This window comes from Vigna unguiculata, chromosome 11 (genome assembly GCF_004118075.2).
Source record: "Vigna unguiculata cultivar IT97K-499-35 chromosome 11, ASM411807v1, whole genome shotgun sequence".
Lineage (NCBI taxonomy): Eukaryota > Viridiplantae > Streptophyta > Magnoliopsida > Fabales > Fabaceae > Vigna > Vigna unguiculata.
In genome coordinates, this window is record NC_040289.1 from 30,553,982 (window position 1) to 30,573,869 (window position 19,888).

The 19,888-nt window shown below is 31.5% G+C and overlaps 1 protein-coding gene and 1 pseudogene across 1 annotated transcript; both read right to left on the minus strand.

Moving 5' to 3' along the window:
• Positions 1-4,488: 4,488 nt before the first annotated feature.
• LOC114169589 lies at positions 4,489-14,718 on the minus strand (annotated as a pseudogene).
• LOC114169588 (pentatricopeptide repeat-containing protein At3g29230-like) lies at positions 6,969-11,659 on the minus strand. The gene is made up of 4 exons (XM_028054819.1): positions 8,478-11,659; positions 7,955-8,026; positions 7,670-7,785; positions 6,969-7,037 (listed from the first exon to the last, which is right to left on the minus strand). The coding sequence occupies exon 1, from the start codon at positions 11,303-11,305 to the stop codon at positions 9,485-9,487; it is 1,821 nt and encodes a 606-aa protein (XP_027910620.1). The 5' UTR covers positions 11,306-11,659; the 3' UTR covers positions 6,969-7,037; positions 7,670-7,785; positions 7,955-8,026; positions 8,478-9,484.
• Positions 14,719-19,888: the final 5,170 nt, after the last annotated feature.

Sequence of the window (19,888 nt, forward strand, 5' to 3'; positions counted from 1 at the left end):
ACATGCGTAGAAAATTCATTGTTAATCGGAAAATATGCAACAAGTACATGTGTTTTATTCTCTGCACCTAAATAAACCTGCCAATATTTGTATACAAATAGAAGACAACCCCAAGACAAACTTGTAAATATTTCTAACCATACAGAGACATGCAATACTTGTCGTATATTAATTTACAGCATCGTTTTTTGAATTGAACTTTTCTCATGGTTGTTCTTTGTTCAAAGTGGGTTTTTTTTTTTATTTGAGGATCAATTTTAACTTTAATTTATAAAAAAGGGTCTGTCTAATTTTTTTTCGAAACAGGGTCAAGTTGTCAGGATGAAAAACGATATTAAAGGTGAAATTGTCCTCCATCCAGCCGATTTTATTCTTTTTTTTTTTAAAAAACAAAGTTGTTAGAGGAAAGATCAATTTTTGTTCATGTGAACAGTGAAGTCGTCTTCACAGATGATGACTTCACTTTTAGGTTTTTTTAACAATAAGTGGTAAAAAAATTGGAATAAAAATAAACATTAATATAGTTTAACATTATTATGTAATTTTTATTATGTCATTTTTATTATCTAATATTTTTAATTAAATTAATTTATTGTACCAATAAAAATAATTACCAAAAAAATAAATATAATTTGTACTGTTAACAAAATTTTAAAAAAATAATGAGGACGGACCCTATTTTAGGGGTATCACTAGGGAGAACAAACACCAATGAGACTTGAGTCCAACCACATAAGGAATTGACACCACTCTCAACCCAAAATCTTAAGGCAATGTGATGTGGGACTTAATTCTTATATAGTGTTCTACTTTCTCATTTCTATCCAATATGGGACTTAGACTCACACTTAGATTCCTAACAAAAACAACCCAAAATACAAAAAAAGCCTTCAAAGTACGTACTCACTTTAAGTCCAAAAATTTAGGGTTAAAATACTCCGTTGGTCCTCGTTTTTGTTGTAGAATCTCAATTTGGTCCTCGTATTTTTATTAGTCTCAATAAGGTCCTCATTTTTGTAAATTAGTATCAATTAGGTCATTTCCGTTAGTAGATAACTAACACCGTTAAGTAGGTGCCACGTGTCAGCTCCTCGTTTTTTTAATTTTTTTTAATTTTTTTTTAAATTTTTTAAATTTTTTTTATTTTTTTTTTAATTTTTTTAAAAAATATTTATGCCACGTGTCACTTTTGTAGTGTGCCACGTGTCAATCTAATATGGTGACACGTGTCAAATTAATGTATGAATCTCAATTTGGTCCTCATATTTGTTAAATTGATTTGATTTAAGTCCCAATTTTTTTTTAAAAATTTCAATTTTAGGCACTCCAAATTTAGACCAAATTTTACTTTTATATAATGTGATGATTATTTTTATTAAAATTGATATTTTTATTAAATATTTTAATAATATTAATTATATTTAATATTAAAATTTTAAATATATTTATTTTAATTTTTTATAAAATTATTTTAAAATTTTACATTTGAATTTATAAAATTGTTATTTTTAAGCCAACTCTAAAATATTGTTAATATTGAATATTATACAAATATTCCGAATATAAATTTATTAATCTATATATTTATAACTTTAAAATAAAATTTAAATAAAGTTTAATGTAAAATATAAATTTAAATAAATTAAATGTTGTTAAAAATATGTAATAGAAATATCACTTGTAATAAAAGTATCATCATTATATTTATAAAAAAATTAAATTTGTTCTAAATTTGGAGCACATGAAATTAAAATTATTTTAAAAAAATTTGGGACTGAAATCAAATCAAATTAACAAATATGAGGACCAAATTGAGATTCATACAATAATTTGACACGTGTCACCATATTAGATTGACACGTGACACACTACAAACTTGACACGTGGCATAAATATTTTTTAAAAAAATTAAAAAATTAAAAATTAAAAATAAAATAAAAATAAAATTTAAAAAATTCAAAAAAATGAGAAGCTGACACGTGGCACCCACTTAACAGTGTTACTTCTCTACTAACGGAAAGGACCTAATTGATACTAATTTACAAAAATGAGGACCTTATTGAGACTAATAAAAATACAAGGACCAAATTGAGATTCTGCAACAAAAACGAGGACCAACGGAGTATTTTAACCTAAAATAAATTACTTGACATGAAAAAATAAATTAATATACATATAATATTAATATATTAATCAAATACATTTAAATCTTATTTTATTTCTTATCTCTTTTATTTTTGTCGAATCTATTTTCACATTTCCTTGGTACATAAACAAATGGTAAGTTTAATCTATAATTTAATGATATATAAACTCAATTTAGATCAACCAACTATTTTAATTTGTTTAACAAATTAAAAGTAAAAAATATTTAAAATTTAAATCTTGTATCGTAGGGTTGATCAACATCTCTAACCAAACGGCCCAAGGATAAGCGGCCTTCGGCCGCTCGCTATAAGCGGACAATCTAAGTCGTGACTCGTTGATGTGACAATTTCTTCATAGTGTTATTAATAGCTCAACAACCGAACGACCCAAGAATAACTGGTCGAAGGCCGCCCGTAACGGCTAAACGACTTTGGCATTGGAGCCTAATTGACAGGTATTCCGATCGTCTGGATGATCGAATGGGAAAAAGAAAGAATACCGAGCAGGAAGAGAAAAGAGGAATCGAGTGACAATAAAGAAAAATAAGATTAAGCGAATATTTTAAATAGACGCTCAGTCTCTGTACCCGAAACAAACCTCAGTAATAGAATCAAATTTTTTTATATTAAATTATTTTATACAGTTTAATAAATCAGTAATTTTTCAATTATATAATTATTAGTTGAAAAAAGAGTCTGACCCACAAGTCTACGAAGTAGACCAACCTAGATTTATATATAAAACAAATATCTTCAGAAAAAAAAGAAAAAAACTTTGACAGCGAAAGTGTGTTAAAGGGATAGAAGCATTTGGCAAGTTGGTTAGAAGCACGTTTGCATATAGTTGCTGCCAAATGCCAATTGTACATGTATTATTAGCAAGTGGCTGTCATGCCATTTCACCAACTCACCAAACTCAACTTGCTTTATACCAAACTATCTCACACTTTCACTCATATCTCAAACTACAACATTCTATAAAAACATTCTTAATCCACTCACTTCACTTTTTTACTTTCATTCAATAAACTTTCATGTGCTGCACATTCTTTATACACTATCAACTCTACTTTATTATTTTACTATTATATTGCATCTGAGGATAAATAAAATATGTATAGATTAAAAAAAATTGGAGTGATTCTCCATTGAACACAAATCATGCTTCAGGTTTCTAGTAAAAAAATATTTATTGTTTCATATCGAGTAAAGTGAAATAGTTTAGTAGTGATATATAACTAACGGTTAAATATATTTGTGTCCCTTATTTTTTAGTGAAAATTAGAATTAGTTTCTCTTCGAAATTTTAGGTGAATTAAGTCTCTCAATTTTATAAATACGTGAATTTAATCATTTTAACAACATTTTGTTACGTTTATTTCACGTTTCAAATGTGTTTCATTATAGCATTTCAATTAACATTCAAGCGAAAATGTGTCAAACAATGTAAATAACTTAAATGTGTTCATGAAACACGTTTGAAACATCAAATAAACTTAAAAAAATTCAGTTAAAATGACTAAATCAATACATTTTTAAAGACGAGGGACTAAATTAGGCAAAAGTTTTCAAAAGGGACCAATTCCAATTTTCATTAGAAGTTAAGAAATCAAAAATGTATTTAACCTTATAAGCAATAAAACTGAAAAATTTATCACTTTAATATTTTTAAATAAAAAGTGACGTTAATATCTTATGTAGATTAGACTAATATTTCATTAATGTTGTATTTTTCTTTTGATAGGTACTGAAGCCTTTCTTTTACATAAAATGTCCGAAAATTTTATTTTTTTTCAGTTGATTATGAAAATGAAAGAAGTAATGAGGGAAACCATAAAACAAAAGAACAATTCAGAGAAGAAAAAGTAACGTCGTACACCACCCTCAAAGGCGATTTTCAACCGATTGTCCAACACTTCCTTCACTTTTGCAATTGCAAAAACAATGACTTTTCACAAATCTATTAGATTTTCCGTTCAAGGACGTTATCAACTATTTTTCACAAGAAAAAAAATAAAGTATATATATATATATATATATAAAGAATAGAATAGAATAATTTAGTTTGAATGTGCACCAAAAAATAAAATATACGTTTACAGCGACATATTTTGTTTGGAATGTCTACCGGAAAACTCAACCAACCTTTCATGAAAGGTTACTCTATTTTCTGTAGCATTGCGCATTCGATGAAATCACTACAACATAAAAGTCATTCATGTCTCTTTTTAATAGTAGTAATTAACTCGCAAAGCAAATTTGAAACCAGTTTTTAATAGTACTAACTAACTCGCAGAAGAGAATAAATATTGTCTATAATTTTTTTTGTAAGCAGTGGGTGTATGATACAAGTTAAAAGGAAAAATCTTGATATCTTCGAAAGACTGTTCTTAAATTCAAATAACATAATTAACAATAAGTACAGGGCAGGAATAAATTACGCAAAATTTATCCACCAACCTGACCCTGCCACCCACCCCGATCCACTAGCATGCGACTGGGGTGCAAAACAAATAAAAAATTTACCTAACAAACTTTTAGCATTACAAACAGTTTTTCCAATCACAACCACCGTATCAAAATCACAGCACTCGCTAATGGTACGTCAGAAAATGCCAAGGTACCTTCACCATATTTTACATTCTATCTTCTCTTCTCCTTGGAGCACACGTGATTATTTCGTCAACTCTGAGGATCATCTCAGCTGCCTCTGTTGAAGATAGCAATACAGCTTGTTTGACTTTGAATGCTTCGCAGATACCCCGTTCAGCCATGTCTCCAACCTTCCACAAAAACAAAAACATAGGTAAAAGTAGAACAAAAATGCAGACAATTATACATAAACCAATGTAAAATCCTGCTCTTACTAACATGTTAAACTTGAACACACACTCGTTAATGACAAGTCCTAACTCACCCAGCATTAGGCACATACCCTCCGTGAACATATACATATATTTTATATTTTGATGGGGCACATCAAAATAAATACCAAAAATCAGTATATGAACCTCAAAACCCTTTAATCCTAAACCAGAAATCAGTGAATGACCAGTGAAAAGTAAAGACGATCAGCTACCCATATAAATAAAGATGACAATAAAGCATTACATTACAAAATGAAATGGATCTTCTGACAAGAGTGCACTTCATACAACAGAAGCAAGGCAATATCCTACATCATAATAATCACTCAACAAATTCACCAAACTCTTGGTTTCAATACTTACAGAACCAGAAATAACGTCAATTCCTGCAGTACAGCCCTTCTTTTGATGCTCTGCACGGAGCTGAGAAATCAACTCAGCACTGTCCAAACCAGCATTATCAGCAATTATTGTTGAGATAGCCAAAAGTGCACGGGAGAATGCCTCAATAGCAAGAGACCTCTTTCCTGGAGTTTTCTTAGCCAATGCATCCACTTACTTTGCCATCACCATCTCGGGCCACCCACCTCCAAGCAACACTCTGCTATCATTTACAGTCTGTGATAGCACACACAGGGCATCATGCAAAGACCTCTCAGCCTCATCGAGAACATGGTGGCTGCCAAAAAAGCAGATGCATCAGACTTAAAGTTGCACATACAAACAACATTTGTTCTAGTTTGTTTAAAAAAAGGATCTATTCATACAAATAAAACAATCCTGAGCATGTCCAGCTCACAATGCACTGACTGAAATATAATATTGGAACAGCACTACATAAAGGCCTAAATTCATTATGATGACATGAAAACATTAAGACACCCAAAGTAGCATTCAGAAATCCAGCACTTGGTAGTTAAATCACCGTGTTGCACAATTCTAGGTGTGAAATTTCAGCAAGTCATCAAGGAAACAGCAAAAGATTATAATCTACCACAAATAGTTAATGATTCTGGTCAAGGTTGATAGAAGCAGAACATCACAAACAAACCCTATGGCCAAAATACAAAAAACTTCAGCTGACAAAATTTGATGTAGCATATTATCAAGACTAAATTGCCTAACTATGTAAAAGAACACTGGAAAGGAATTTTGTAATAACAAGAATAAAATGTACCTAGCACCTCTCAGAACTATTGTACAGGCCTGCCCCATAGCAACACCAGAGAAATGAATTAGTTTATCCTCACCAATCATAATCTCCTCAATAAGGTCACAATGTCCAAGCTTAACAGACTCGGGATTGTCAAAGGTTGATGCAATTTCACCGCCAGTTACCAGAGCCAGACACTCAATACCATCAAAATCAGCATGCTCAATAGCCAATATCCCCGCATCGGCAAAGAGCTCCTCTGGAAAATTGTAAATCAACTGCCTGTTAACAAAACAGTTGATACCATGACCTATTATCTTCTGCACCTTTTCTCTCATTTTCTCTTTCCCCGCTGTTTCAATCTGAGCAACTCTAGCCATAGAATCAACACGAACACGTGCACCGTATATCTTCACTTTATCTATATCCATGGCAGTGTTGGCCACCAGTATCTTTGCATTCTCGATCCTTTTGGGTTGTCCAATACCGATTTTCTTGTCAAGAATGAATCTGGCAAAAAATATGAATTCAATTAAGATAGCTTACACTTTGCCGGAGCAATGCAATGTTAAGCAATGCTTATAAGAAAAAGACAAGATTGCTATCACAAAATCCTTCATTATGCAGGAAATTGCAGAAGTTGATAATATCTTTTTTTATGAGCATGACTCTGCACAAGTTTCTTGGAAACAGCTTGTGCAACTCGATATAATAAGACAATAAGGATTCAGCAACAAGTTGAAGAATTCCTATTTGCAAACTGCAAAATAGTCCAACTTTTCAGCAATATTACCCTTCATCTAAGAATGAATCCTTCAGTGAGCCTCCAGGTTTCTTTATAATCTGGATAGATTCTAAATTTGTGTTTCCCTGCAGACAACACCATGGAAAGGATGGATATAAGATGAAAGAATGAAAAGACATACTTAATCAAAATATAGCTCAAACTAATAAAATAGATATTGAAGCATAATAAACATTAGTTTGCACTGTAAAATCAATATTACAAAATTAACAAAACAACCGAAGGAAACTTCCTATTTTAAGACCATCTAGAAATGGAAAAATCACTACTCGACATGAAAAGCTGCCATAACCCAGCCAAAAAAAAAATAGTTAAACAAATAATTTGTGAGTTCCTACAGAGTATTCCAAATTCACTATTATGAAATCGTACCATAAGTATATTGTTATTTATGGATTGGAATACATTTGAATAGCCACATTTATACTATAAGAAGTTATTATGAAGCAACACATATTCTTATAAAAGTAGTTATGTAATCCAACTTTCTACTAACACGTTCAAGAAAGGTTCAAGAAAGTTCAGTCAAGTATGTGGAAAAATAAATTGATTAAGTTTGAATCTGGTGTATCAAGAATGGAGTTCGTCTGCTGTTCAGAAATTGTCTAAGGGAGAAAATTTGGCTAACAGAAAGACTCTATATGCTATATCTATTAAAACTGAAAACCAGTATTCAGTAGGATACGCACGAATTTACCTTTAGCCTCATTACAACATCCACATCTAAATTAGCAAAATGCTCCTTGTCCTGTGAAAGAATCTTGGAGCTCAAAGTTGTCATTGCGATGTTCAGTAAGTCTGACCCGAATTTCTCTGCACATTTCAGTAAATTATATCAATATATCAGATAACACGACACAAGAATGCCTAAATACCTGGCTCAGACCTTCTAACATGGGATAATAACAACAATGTTTAAAAGGCAGTAGAGACAATTATAAAACTGAAAACAAATCCTACAAAAAAGTGGGAGAATCAATACCAGAATCAGCTTTGTTGTCCACAACCTTCTCTAACAAAGCATTTCGAGCACACTCTGCTGCCATTCGGAAACCTATAAACCATATTGAAAAATAAGTACATATAGGGAAGCATTTGAAATAAGGGAAATAAAAGATTGACAATGGAAATTTCATTGACTACTTATATTACCACACCTCTCAATAACAAGCATAAACATTAATTCTTACTTTAATTAGAAAACAAGCACAAAAATTTTTTAACACTAGGTTTTGCATTCCCTGCTTAATATCAAGCTTCAAAGGAACACTAGATGATGTTAGAAATCAACGAAACACATGCTATTCAAAATACAATTTAAAAACAGATGATGCACAATAAGGAAGATGTTGCTTTCTTATCCAATACAATTACTTAATGAATATATTGTCTTGTATTCAAAGTGTGAATCACTGAAGTTGTCAGTAGAAAATTCATTAATATGAAAACATAACATTTTCAGGATAAGAGCAGTTGAGTGATTGTAGAAAAGAAAAGAATTGAACCTGATATTATAGTCATTGGATGAATCTTGGCTGCAACCAGCTTTTCTGCCTCCCTTAAAAGTTCACCAGCCAAAACAACGACAGAGGTGGCTCCATCCCCAACTTCATCATCTTGTACTTTTGATATGTCTAACTTATATTAAGGATGGTTATCTTAAGATTTAAACATGAAAAATATACCCACACTAAAGCTCTCTAATAATTGGATGGGTACCATAAGGACGACCGAACACACAAGGTTCCCACCAAGTGGGATCTGGGTTGGGTATGCACACAACATTATATCCCACCCTCAACATTCAAAACTAGAGAGGTTGCTTCCAAGACTTGAAACTGTGAAATATAACTGACAAGGAAGCAAAATTACAACTGAGCAAACACTCAACCTTATCTGAATGGGTGTTATGCAACAAATTGCTTGCCACCTTAAAGATAAATATGTAGCATATAACATTACCACTAGTTAAAATTATTCAAAAATTGACCATCCACTTACAGATTCTACTGTAAAGGAATTTTTGAGTTACTATTTTGAGAAATTTGGAGACCCTTCTCTGCTTCTGTTCACTTATCCTGCCTCACATAGTACTTTTGCATCGCCTTTGCAGATTCAAAAAGGAGATAAATGTATTCTAGTCTGGGTCTTTTAAAATTGCAGGTTCCTTAAATTAATGGTGGCCTTTAAATATCCAAATAGGTAATAATAGTGTCATTCACTTTCATGAACATGTAAGTTATATTAGAGAAATGAAGAAAAGTAGATATCAATAACAAGAAATGAAAAAACAGAAATCATAATAACCCACAAGCGACCTCTATGTCTCACAAGTACACAAATAATTGGCCTGTGCTGCAGAACTAGTGGTTGCAACCAATAACACGATTTGTATACTCATTTTTTGCAAACAAGCAAAGTGTTGAGCGCAGCTAAATAATCATATACATTTCTTGAAACATCAAATCAGTTGTGTTGTGCATGCTAATGCAACCAATGATTTCATTAGCCTCTATTGGTGTATCATTGGAACAAATCCAACCTGCTGGAGGTCCTCAACCAATCTATCAATCATCCAATATATATCATCAGATTTAGGGTGTGACTGATCAAATACAGTAAATTCGTGCACTTCTTCCTCTACCTCTATGAAACTAGCCCCTGAAGGCTTTTGCCTTCCTGTGTTCTTCATTTGTAACCTTACATTGGCCATATTCATCCAATCTCCTGCTTGAGCATAAATATTTGACAGAAGGGAGTAATTCCCAGCATTTGATGGCTCCAACTTAAACAGTTGTTCACACACCGCTCTTGCAAGATCTACATCATTATGCATCCGACAAGCATTCAAAAGAGTACCCAATATAATGGCATTTGGTTTCATAGGCATGTTGCGCAGAAGCGTGAAAGCTTCTTCTAGGTGTCCCCCACGTCCAAGAAGGTCCACCATGCAACCATAATGCTCAATTTCAGAAACGATCCCGTACACTTTCTCCATTGAGTAAAAGTATTTGCGCCCTTCGTTAACAAGTCCTGCATGGGTGCAAGCACACAAGAGGCCAATAAATGTACATCTATCTGGCTCAAAACCTTCGTCTACCATTCTAGAGAAAAGCTCAAGCGCTTTCTTGCCATGTCCGTGCATGGCAAACCCCTGGATCATGGAATTCCAAGACACCACATCTCTCTTCGCCATCATTCCAATAAAGACTTCAGACGCAGCATCCAAACAACCACACTTGGCGTACATATCAATAAACGCATTCAACACCTTACTGCTACATCTAAACTTCCACTTCTTCACAGACGTGTGAATTCTCCTCCCTAACTCAAGCATTCCAGATTCAGCACAGGCCGCCAAAATACTAAACAAAAACCCATCATCAGGCCTCAACCCAGCCTCCTCCATTTTCCCATATAACTCCGTCGCCTCCCTCGCATTCCCCTTCTCTGCATACCCTGCTATTATCGTCGTCCAAAGCACCACATTCTTCTTCGGACACCTATCAAACAACACCCTTGCCATGTCCATGTCATCAGTCTTACTATACCCACAAACCATAGTCGACCATGAAACAACATTCCTCTCAGGCATTCTCTCAAACACCTCAAACGCCTTCTCCATCTCTCCTGCCTTGGTGTACCCATCCAACATCGTGTTCCAACTAACCATATCCCTTTCAGGCATTTCATCAAACAGCTTGCACGCACACTCCAATTCCCCACATCGGACCAACCCACCGATCATGGAATTCCAAGTGACCACATCCCTTTCTTCCATGGCCAGAAACAAGTTCATGGCCGCATCAAGCCCGAAACTCCCGCACCTGGAGTAGGAATCAATGAGTGAATTGGGCACGAAAATATCTCTGTAAAGACAGAATTTTTCAACATGGGCATGAATCATTCGGACCAAGGGGAGCGAGGAAGAGTCGATACAAGCCTTAAGGAGAGAAGGGTAGGTGAAATTATCAGGGAAAAGACCGTTTTTCTGCATTTGGAGGAAAGCATTAAAGGGTAAAGAGGGGTGTGAATGGTTGTTGGCGTGAGCTCTGATGATGCAGTTGTAGAGGTGGACGTTGGGTTGGGGGAGCTGGTTGAAGACATTGACGGCGGCACTGAGGTGGCGGCAGAGGGAGAAGGCAGCGATGAGTTTGGGAGCGACGAAGAGGTCACGGTGAAGATTAGCTTTGAGAATTTGGGCAAAGATTTGGTTGACATGGTTGAGGTTGGTGCACTTGTGGAGGTAGCAGAGCTTCTCTTCCAGTAATCTCCGGCGAGAAAAGCATGTGGGCACTCTCCCTCCCACCGGAACTTGCATTTGCATTGCCATAGGAAGCTCCGACACGGCTCGGAGACGGCGCTTCCCTGCTTCCGATGCGTTGCGGACGCGGACACTCGTCGGAAGTACAACGCGGTTTCGGACACTCTTCTCTGGTCCAGACACGGCCCAGTTATTGGACGCGGTAACAAGACGCAGCCGTTTCTCTAAACCCCATTTTCAAGAGTGACGCTCGAACTTTGCAGAGAGAATAGGGTTGCTGAAAGAGGAATGTAAGACGCTCGAACTTTGCAGAGAGAATAGGGTTGCTGAAAGAGGAATGTAAGGAAAGAGAAAGAGATTTTATGAAAATTCTTTCAAAATTATATAAAATTATATTGGATACGTAAGTACTGAAAAATAAAACTTTTACTTAAGAAACACAAATTTTAAATTATGTTTTACAATAATGATATTAAAATTAATAGATATACCAAAATCAGCTTTGTTGTCCACAACCTTCTCCAACAATGCATTTCGAGCACACTCTGCTGCCATTCGGAAACCTAGAAACCATGTGGAAAAATAAGTACATATAGGGAAGTATTCGAAATAAGGGAAATAAAAGATTGACAATGGAAATTTCATTGACTACTTATATTACCACACCTCTCAATAACAAGAATCAAAAAATTAATTCTTACTTTAATAAGAAAACAAGCACCAATTTTTTTTTAACATTAGGTTTTGCATTCCCTGCTTAATATCAAGCTTTAAAGGAACACTCGATTATGTCAGACATCAACGAAAGACATGCTATTCAAAATACAATTTAGAAACATATGATGCACAATAAGGAAGATGTAGCTTTCTTATCCAATACAGTTACTTAATGAATATATTGTCTTGTATTCAAAGTGTGGATCACTGAAGTTGCCAGTAGAAAATTCATTAATATGAAAACATAACATTTTCAGGATAAGGGCAGTTGAGCCATTGTAGAAAAGAAAAGAATTGAACCTGATATTATTGTCATTGGATGAATCTTGGCTGCAACCAGCTTTTCCGCCTCCCTTAAAAGTTCACCAGCCAAAACAACGACAGAGGTGGTTCCATCCCCAACTTCATCATCTTGTACTTTTGATATGTCTAACTTATATTAAGGATGGTTATCTTAAGATTTAAACATGAAAAATATACCCACACCAATGCTCTCTAATAACTGGATGGGTAGAATAAGGATGACCGAACACACATGCTTCCCACCAAGTGGGATCCGGGTTCGGTATGCACACAACATTATACCCCACCCTCGCATTCCAAACTAGAGAGGTTGCTTCCAAAACTTGAAACTGTGAACTATGAACTATAACTCACAAGGAAGCAAAATTACAAATGAGCAAACACTCAACCTTATCTGGATGGGTGTTCTGCAACAAATTGCTTGCCACCTTAAAGATAAATATGTAGCATATAACATTACCACTAGTTAAAATTATTCAAAAATTGGCCATCCACATCCATGATTCTAGTGTAAAGGAATTTTTGAGTTACTATTTTGAGAAATTTGGAGATTCTTTTCTGCTTTTGTTCACTTATGCTGCCTCAGATTGGTGGGTGCCATATAGTGGTGAACTACAACATAGTACTTTTGCATTTCTTCTGCAGATTCAAAAAGGAGATAAATGTATCCTAGTATGTCTTTTAAAATTGCAGGTACCTTAAATTAATGGTATCCTTTAAATATCCAGATTGTAGTCTGTTTTTTAGTTTTGGCTCCATGAAACTAGGAGATTAACTTTACGGTGATTAGAGACTTCCATGAAACTAGGAGTTTCGCATCTGCTTCAGAAATTCAAAATCACGACTTCTCACTTTGGATTTCATTATATTACGCATTTTCCATGGTTAAAAAACTATTCATCAAGTAACTATCAAACCCTTAGATAACATGAATAAGAATTTCACATTAGCTCTCTCTAAAATCCAACTTTTCTAAGCTGGTTTCACCACAACAATAAAAATTAATAAGGATACCCACAAGGACTTTAGCAGCTGGGTTATCAATATGGAGGGACTTCAAGATTGTAGCCCCATCATTAGTGACAGTAACTTCACGTCCTCTACCTGTAGACTGCAAAATTTTATCCTGCAGTAATCACATCCAAGATATATGAATTAGCTAAGAGTAGAAAATAAAGCATTTATCACCACCACTTATCAAAATGAGCCAAGAAGAAATTTTACCATTCCCTTTGGCCCTAAGGTTGTCTTGACCAAGTCAGCAATAGCCATGGCTCCAACAAAAGAAGCCTGCACAAAACCAAATCATTCAACATAGATAATTAGAGTAAACCAAATATTCCTAGACTCGTAAAAATAATAATGCACGGAAACATTCACTGATATAGATCATAAACATTATACTATTCTCAAGAAAACAAGGCACAAACATAAGATCATAACATGCTAACCATTCTGGCTCGCTCCCCTTTTTCTTCACTGGCTTCATCTTTAAAAATTCTATCAATCTATAGCATTCACCACAAAAGAAATCCTCAGATGAAGTAAAAAAAAGGTAGGTATAGAAAAATACAAAATTGTATAGCATGTAACTTACCGCCATTACAGGAAAAATCAAATGCAATCACCTGAATACAGAATCAAATATTGTCACGTAATCAATCACAGAAAAAAAAAAAAAACATCTACGTTTATATGAGAGGATCAGGCCAACTGAAAAAGAATAACAACACAATCACGTAAAAAAAAATGCACCCTAAAGAAGCACTGCCCAATAGCCCTATGCATATATAGTGCCAGATTACATTGTTCCTTCCACCTTACACAATAAACCAGCCTCTTATCATGTACATCACTCGGGTTACGCTTAAAAAAACTATACATATAGTAGTTTTTACCATCAAACTACTAAAATAACACAGATCTATCAAGAGAACAGGAAAAAAAATATACATCCTGTATATTAAATAAAATTAAATAATCCACTATGTCCAAAGTCCACACAAGAAAACCTCAATCCTTTGTGTCTAGTTCTAGGTTACACACTGCAAATGCAATTCTCACTTCTATCAACTAAGTCATTCTCAAGTCTTAATAAAATTCAGGTCTACCTATTCCTCTACACCATCCTATCAAAAAATGAAAGAATCAGGGTTTGGCTCGGACAAGAGAAAGCAGCATAGATTTACTACGCGAAGGTGAGAAATGGAAAAAGAAAAGAAACGCGATTTGAAATGGAGGTAGAAGTTAAGAAGCTGATGCAGAACACAACATAAAGGAGCTTGCGAACCGAAACAAGAACGAGAATCAAAAGGCATAAAAGGTTGAACACTTCGAGTACAGAGAACGCGAGAGACTGACCGCGGAAGAAGGTAGGGTTGGGGCGAAGCAAGTGAGAGAGAGTGAGTTGCGATGCGAATCGAGAGCGCGAGGGTTTTGTTTAGGTTCTGTCAAAATATGGGTTTATACAACCTTCTTTAATTTACACACTCACTCTTTTCATTTTTCTTTGTTTTTCATAAATAAAAATGTTGTTAATTTAAATTAGACATAAATAAAAGATTGGTAAACTTATTATGTTAAGAGATTTGGTAATTTAATTTACAATGTTGTTAAATGGACATGTAATAAAAAATAATTTCTCTCTTTGATAAAACAAATAATTAAGAAATTTCACTTTATTTCAAATAATTGAATAATTCCCTTTTTTAAAAATAACCGTCCTATAATCTTTATATATATATATATATATATATATATATATATATATATATATTATTTTTATATTAATTAATTGTACGAAAATTTAATAAAATTATATTATTTTAATATAATAAAGATGTAGATAACACGTGTTTTTTGCTGGTGTAAATTGTGATTTTACAGATAATAACTTTAATTTAATATAGTTTGTCCATTTTTTATATTAGTCGACCATAAAATTGACGTTGTTCTGTGTAATATGAATTCATTAGTAGATGTATAGTACAAAATATAACTTATCATACTATTAATAGTATAAATAGAAGTAATTTTTCATGTGAAAAAGTATAAAAAAATAGAATATATTTAAGAAATTAAAATAGTAATTATTATTTTCAAAATAAGTTAAATCAAATATGAAAAACTAATATAAGATGAGTTACTTACGAAATTTTTTCTATGGAATTTGAAAAAATACTTTTCAAATTTCACTTTGATATTTTTCATAAAAATTAAAAATAAGTTCTAATATAATAAGATATGATATTTACTTTGATTTAGTACATAATAATTTTTTAACTACTTTTTAAATCCTGCAGTTTTATATATGGTTATAAAATAAAATGAACTAACTTACTTGATGCATAAAAAATCATGTAAGTTATATAGTAGTATGATATTTATAATTTATTTATTTGTCAACAGTCAAATGATTTAAATTTACTATCAATAGACATATAAAATAAAAATACAAAGTGGGGAAAATGTTTAAATTGAGGGCGTAATCAAGGACGGGTCTTATAAGGAAGGAGGAGGTTATGACCCCCAATTTTTTAAAATTAGATGTATAAATATTAAAATAATTTCTTTTTTCTATTTTTTAAAAGATTAAATATATTTTTCATCTCTCAAGTTTTAGTGAAATTTGAAAATAGTTCATCTTCAAAACGTTTGACCAATTTAGTCATTCATCTTTAAAATTGTGTGAATTTAATCATTTTAACCAAATTTTATTAGGTTTATCTGACATTTCAAGCGTATTTCATGATAGTATTTGAATTGTTTACACCGACACATTTTTGGAACAATGTTAACTCAAATATTATAATAAAATGCATTTAAAATGTTAAATAAACTTAACAAAATTTAATAAGAATGACTACATCCACATATTTCACGTATTTCTAAAGATGAATGACTAAATTGGTATAAAGTTTCGAATAAGGACAAATTCCAAAATTCACTGAAATTTAAGGAACCAAAAACATATTTAACCCTTTTTTAAATTATATGTAGTGTACATTGATAACTGATTAAAATAAATAAATATAATCATTTTAACCCAATTACGTTAATTTTTTTTAAGTGTCGAACACAGTTCATGTTAATATTGGAGTTGTTTACACTGTTTGACAAATTTCTCATTCAATATTTGTTGGGAAATACGATCGACACAAGTTAATATAATTGGATTAAAAAGACTATATTCATCCATTTGTAAAGTTTAGGGACCAAAATGTATCGAAGTTTCACACAAGGACGAATTCTAATTTTGGGTTAAAGTTCAGGACTAAAAACATACTTAATCCTTAATTTTTTATTTGTATATAAAAATAAACATTAAAGAATATTTAATTATTAACTATATTTTAAGCTTTCAACTGATTAATTAATGTTTTTAGCCCTTAAATTTTAACATAAAATTAAAATTTGTTTTTGTCTTTGATATCTTTTCCAAACTTTAAAAATAAATAAATATAATTTTACTATTTTTTTTATATCTTAGATGACATTTTAAGTCGGAGTTTGAGAATTCAATTTAAAATGTGATTTAGCACAAAAATAATTATATTTATTTAATTTTAAAGTTTAAGAGATAAAATATAACAAATTATAATTTCTTATCCAAATTTAGGAATTATAAAAATATCTAATTTTTAAAATAATTATTACATATATAAGTTAAATTACTCTATTATAAACTTAATCTCTAATCATTAATAATTTAAGTTATAAAATTATTGAATATTTTCATTTTGAAAAAAGAATAATATAAAATAGTTTATTTTTTAAAATATTTTTATCTAAATTTTTAATTAATAAATATCAGTGGTTTAGGTTATTCCGGACCGTAGTTGGATGGGCTGAAGCCCAGTCCACGGAAGGTGGCCCAATTTGCGATCCTCAGAAGAAAGCGATGTTTTTCTTTGTCGTACCCATTATAATAATGGGACGTACAGGAAGTAATTTCTTTCTATTTGTTTATCATTGGATAGGCATCATTGTATCTCAATTTTTGGGCTTTGGCATTTGATGTTGTTAAACTGATACTAATGGATTGCCTTCTCCTTATTGCACCACCATAATTCCTCCCTGCTCCTTTGCGAGGTATGAGAAAAGTTTAAATTCTCTATATATTTAAATATACGTGATGTGATATTATATTAGTAGATGATAATATTAAATATTATTAAATTAATTTATAAAATAAAATTATATTTATTAAAAATAAAATAAAATATATAAAAAATCAAAAAATAATATAAATAAAATAAAATATATCAAAAATTTAATAAATAATTATATTTTAAAAGATAAAATTAATATTTTAAAATATGGACATAAAAGAAGAAATTTTTTTTATATATTGTTATGATGAAAATATTTCAATGTACAATATATTTTCAAGTTATGTAACTTAAAACAAAAATTCAATTTGAAAATATATTATGGACCATTTAATTCATATTTCATAATATTCTTTTATTACAGAATTTATAATATATTTATAAATTATATAATTTGAAATTATTAAACTTATGAATTGTATAACTCAAACTATATTTTTGAATCGTGTATTCCAAATGTGAATATGACTTCTGGATTAAATCTAAAATATATTTTACATTTTACAATCTGAAAGTCATAATTTATATTTTTGACTGTGTTTTATGGAAACAAGCAGTGGACTCTACAAATTGTAAATTAAAATTACAACTTGGATTGTACAATTTAAAATTGCTCTAATGTGATGTCCTTCTTGATTGTGAATCAACATGTTAATTTATTATTATTACAAATTAAATAATCCAAAATGTTACGGTGGACTTCCGAATCATATGACCTCTGACTTTACCAAATCTGAAATTATCATTTTGGATCATTTAATATAATATAATTTCATATTACATAATTTTAAAATAAATCAAAAATGAATGTCAAATCTATTGAAAATTTTCCTTAACAATAAAAGATACCAGTGAATAAAAGAGAAAGTTGAAAACAACAGGTGCAGAAAGAAATTATGGGTGTGTAAGAAGAAGGAACCCTATGGATTTTTCTTACCAAATATGTGTGGGAGAGGGTTTACACTTTCAAAGTGCATTATTTTGCTTCTGAAGAAGTTTCTGAATACAACCTCAAACTACTAATTGAAAACTTTGACTATTACTTAGTCAAATATTCTGACTTGTGTGTTTATTCTTCTACGTACCTTGAAAACTTCTTGAGGCATGTGAAGTTTCTGGAAGGTCCAGCAATTATTCTGGACCGGGTCATGAGAATTAGGTATACAAGTAAAGGATGTCATAAGAACAAGAATTTTCTTAACTCTCAAAGTGTTTTTCTTTTGATTCTATAATTATTATGTTTAGTAAATCTAGTCAAACTTTGGAAAGTTAGTTGATAGTTGACGGATCAAAATTCATGAAATTGAAACATTGAATGGTTCATGTTTTATATATTCATTTCATAATGTAAAATAATTTATATGATACATTTTTTTAAAACTAAAGTTTTATGTTATTAATAGAAATATACAGAGATGTTAAAATGCGTTGAAACTCGTGAGTCAACCTGGCTCACCACGGGTTCAGGCTGGATTGAGTTGAATTTTTTTTACAAATTTCAATACGGGTTTATTTTTAACCCGATTCACCTAGAACCCGACTCACCCGAGTTGAATTTATGGTAAACTAGGTTGGTGAGTCAACCTGCAAATAAATGATCATACAATGTTTTTTATTAAGTTTGGTTTTGCATTTCAGTCATGTTAGATTTTTTTAGCCAACAAATAGATAATTTGTATTTTTGTGATTTTACTTTGTATTTAGATTATATTAAAATTTATTTAGATTTTAATTATAATTATAATTTAGTTTTGACTGAAAAAAGTAAAAAAATTGTATTTTTTGTGAGTCAATTTGTTTAATCCATCGACCTGTGGTGAATCTAGTCGGATTCAAATTTTGTTGATTCGCTAATAAGTGAGCCGGATTAGGTTGACTTATTAAGTGATTAACTCATGGTGAATCAAATCGAATTTGACCAAGTTACCCGTTTTGACAGTTTTAAAAATATATTTTTCTTCACTTTTCCATTTTTAACTTCTTCCTTCTTTTCTTTCTTAACTAGCTTATATTATTCGATGAACTTGCGCCACCATTATCTGTAATATAAAAAAAAAATGAAAAATATATAAAAAAACCTCAACTATCACATTAAAAATGTTAAAAAAAAAAACAAACGGTTACAAAACTATCTCCCTCGGGGATAGATTTTACAAAACTGTTTCATCATCAATTGACACATTTTATTGTTATCTATTAAGTATACTGCCACTGTTTGAAAACAAAACAAAACAAAACATGTTTTGGTTTTCGAGAACAGTAAATTTAGATATTTAGATATTAATACAAGTAGATCTTATGTCTCTGTAGCAAAAGATTCAGAGTCATCAATGACGTCATTTTATTTGTTCTCCCACAATTGCCACTGGAAGACATTAAAGTCAATTAGTATTGGTTAAAGAGTGAATAAAATAATAATATAATACAATCAAAAGTTGGATATTTAGAAATATAAATATAATATTGCTATATCCGAAATAATGAGTAAATCAAATATGTTTGGTTATGAGTAGCTTCACGA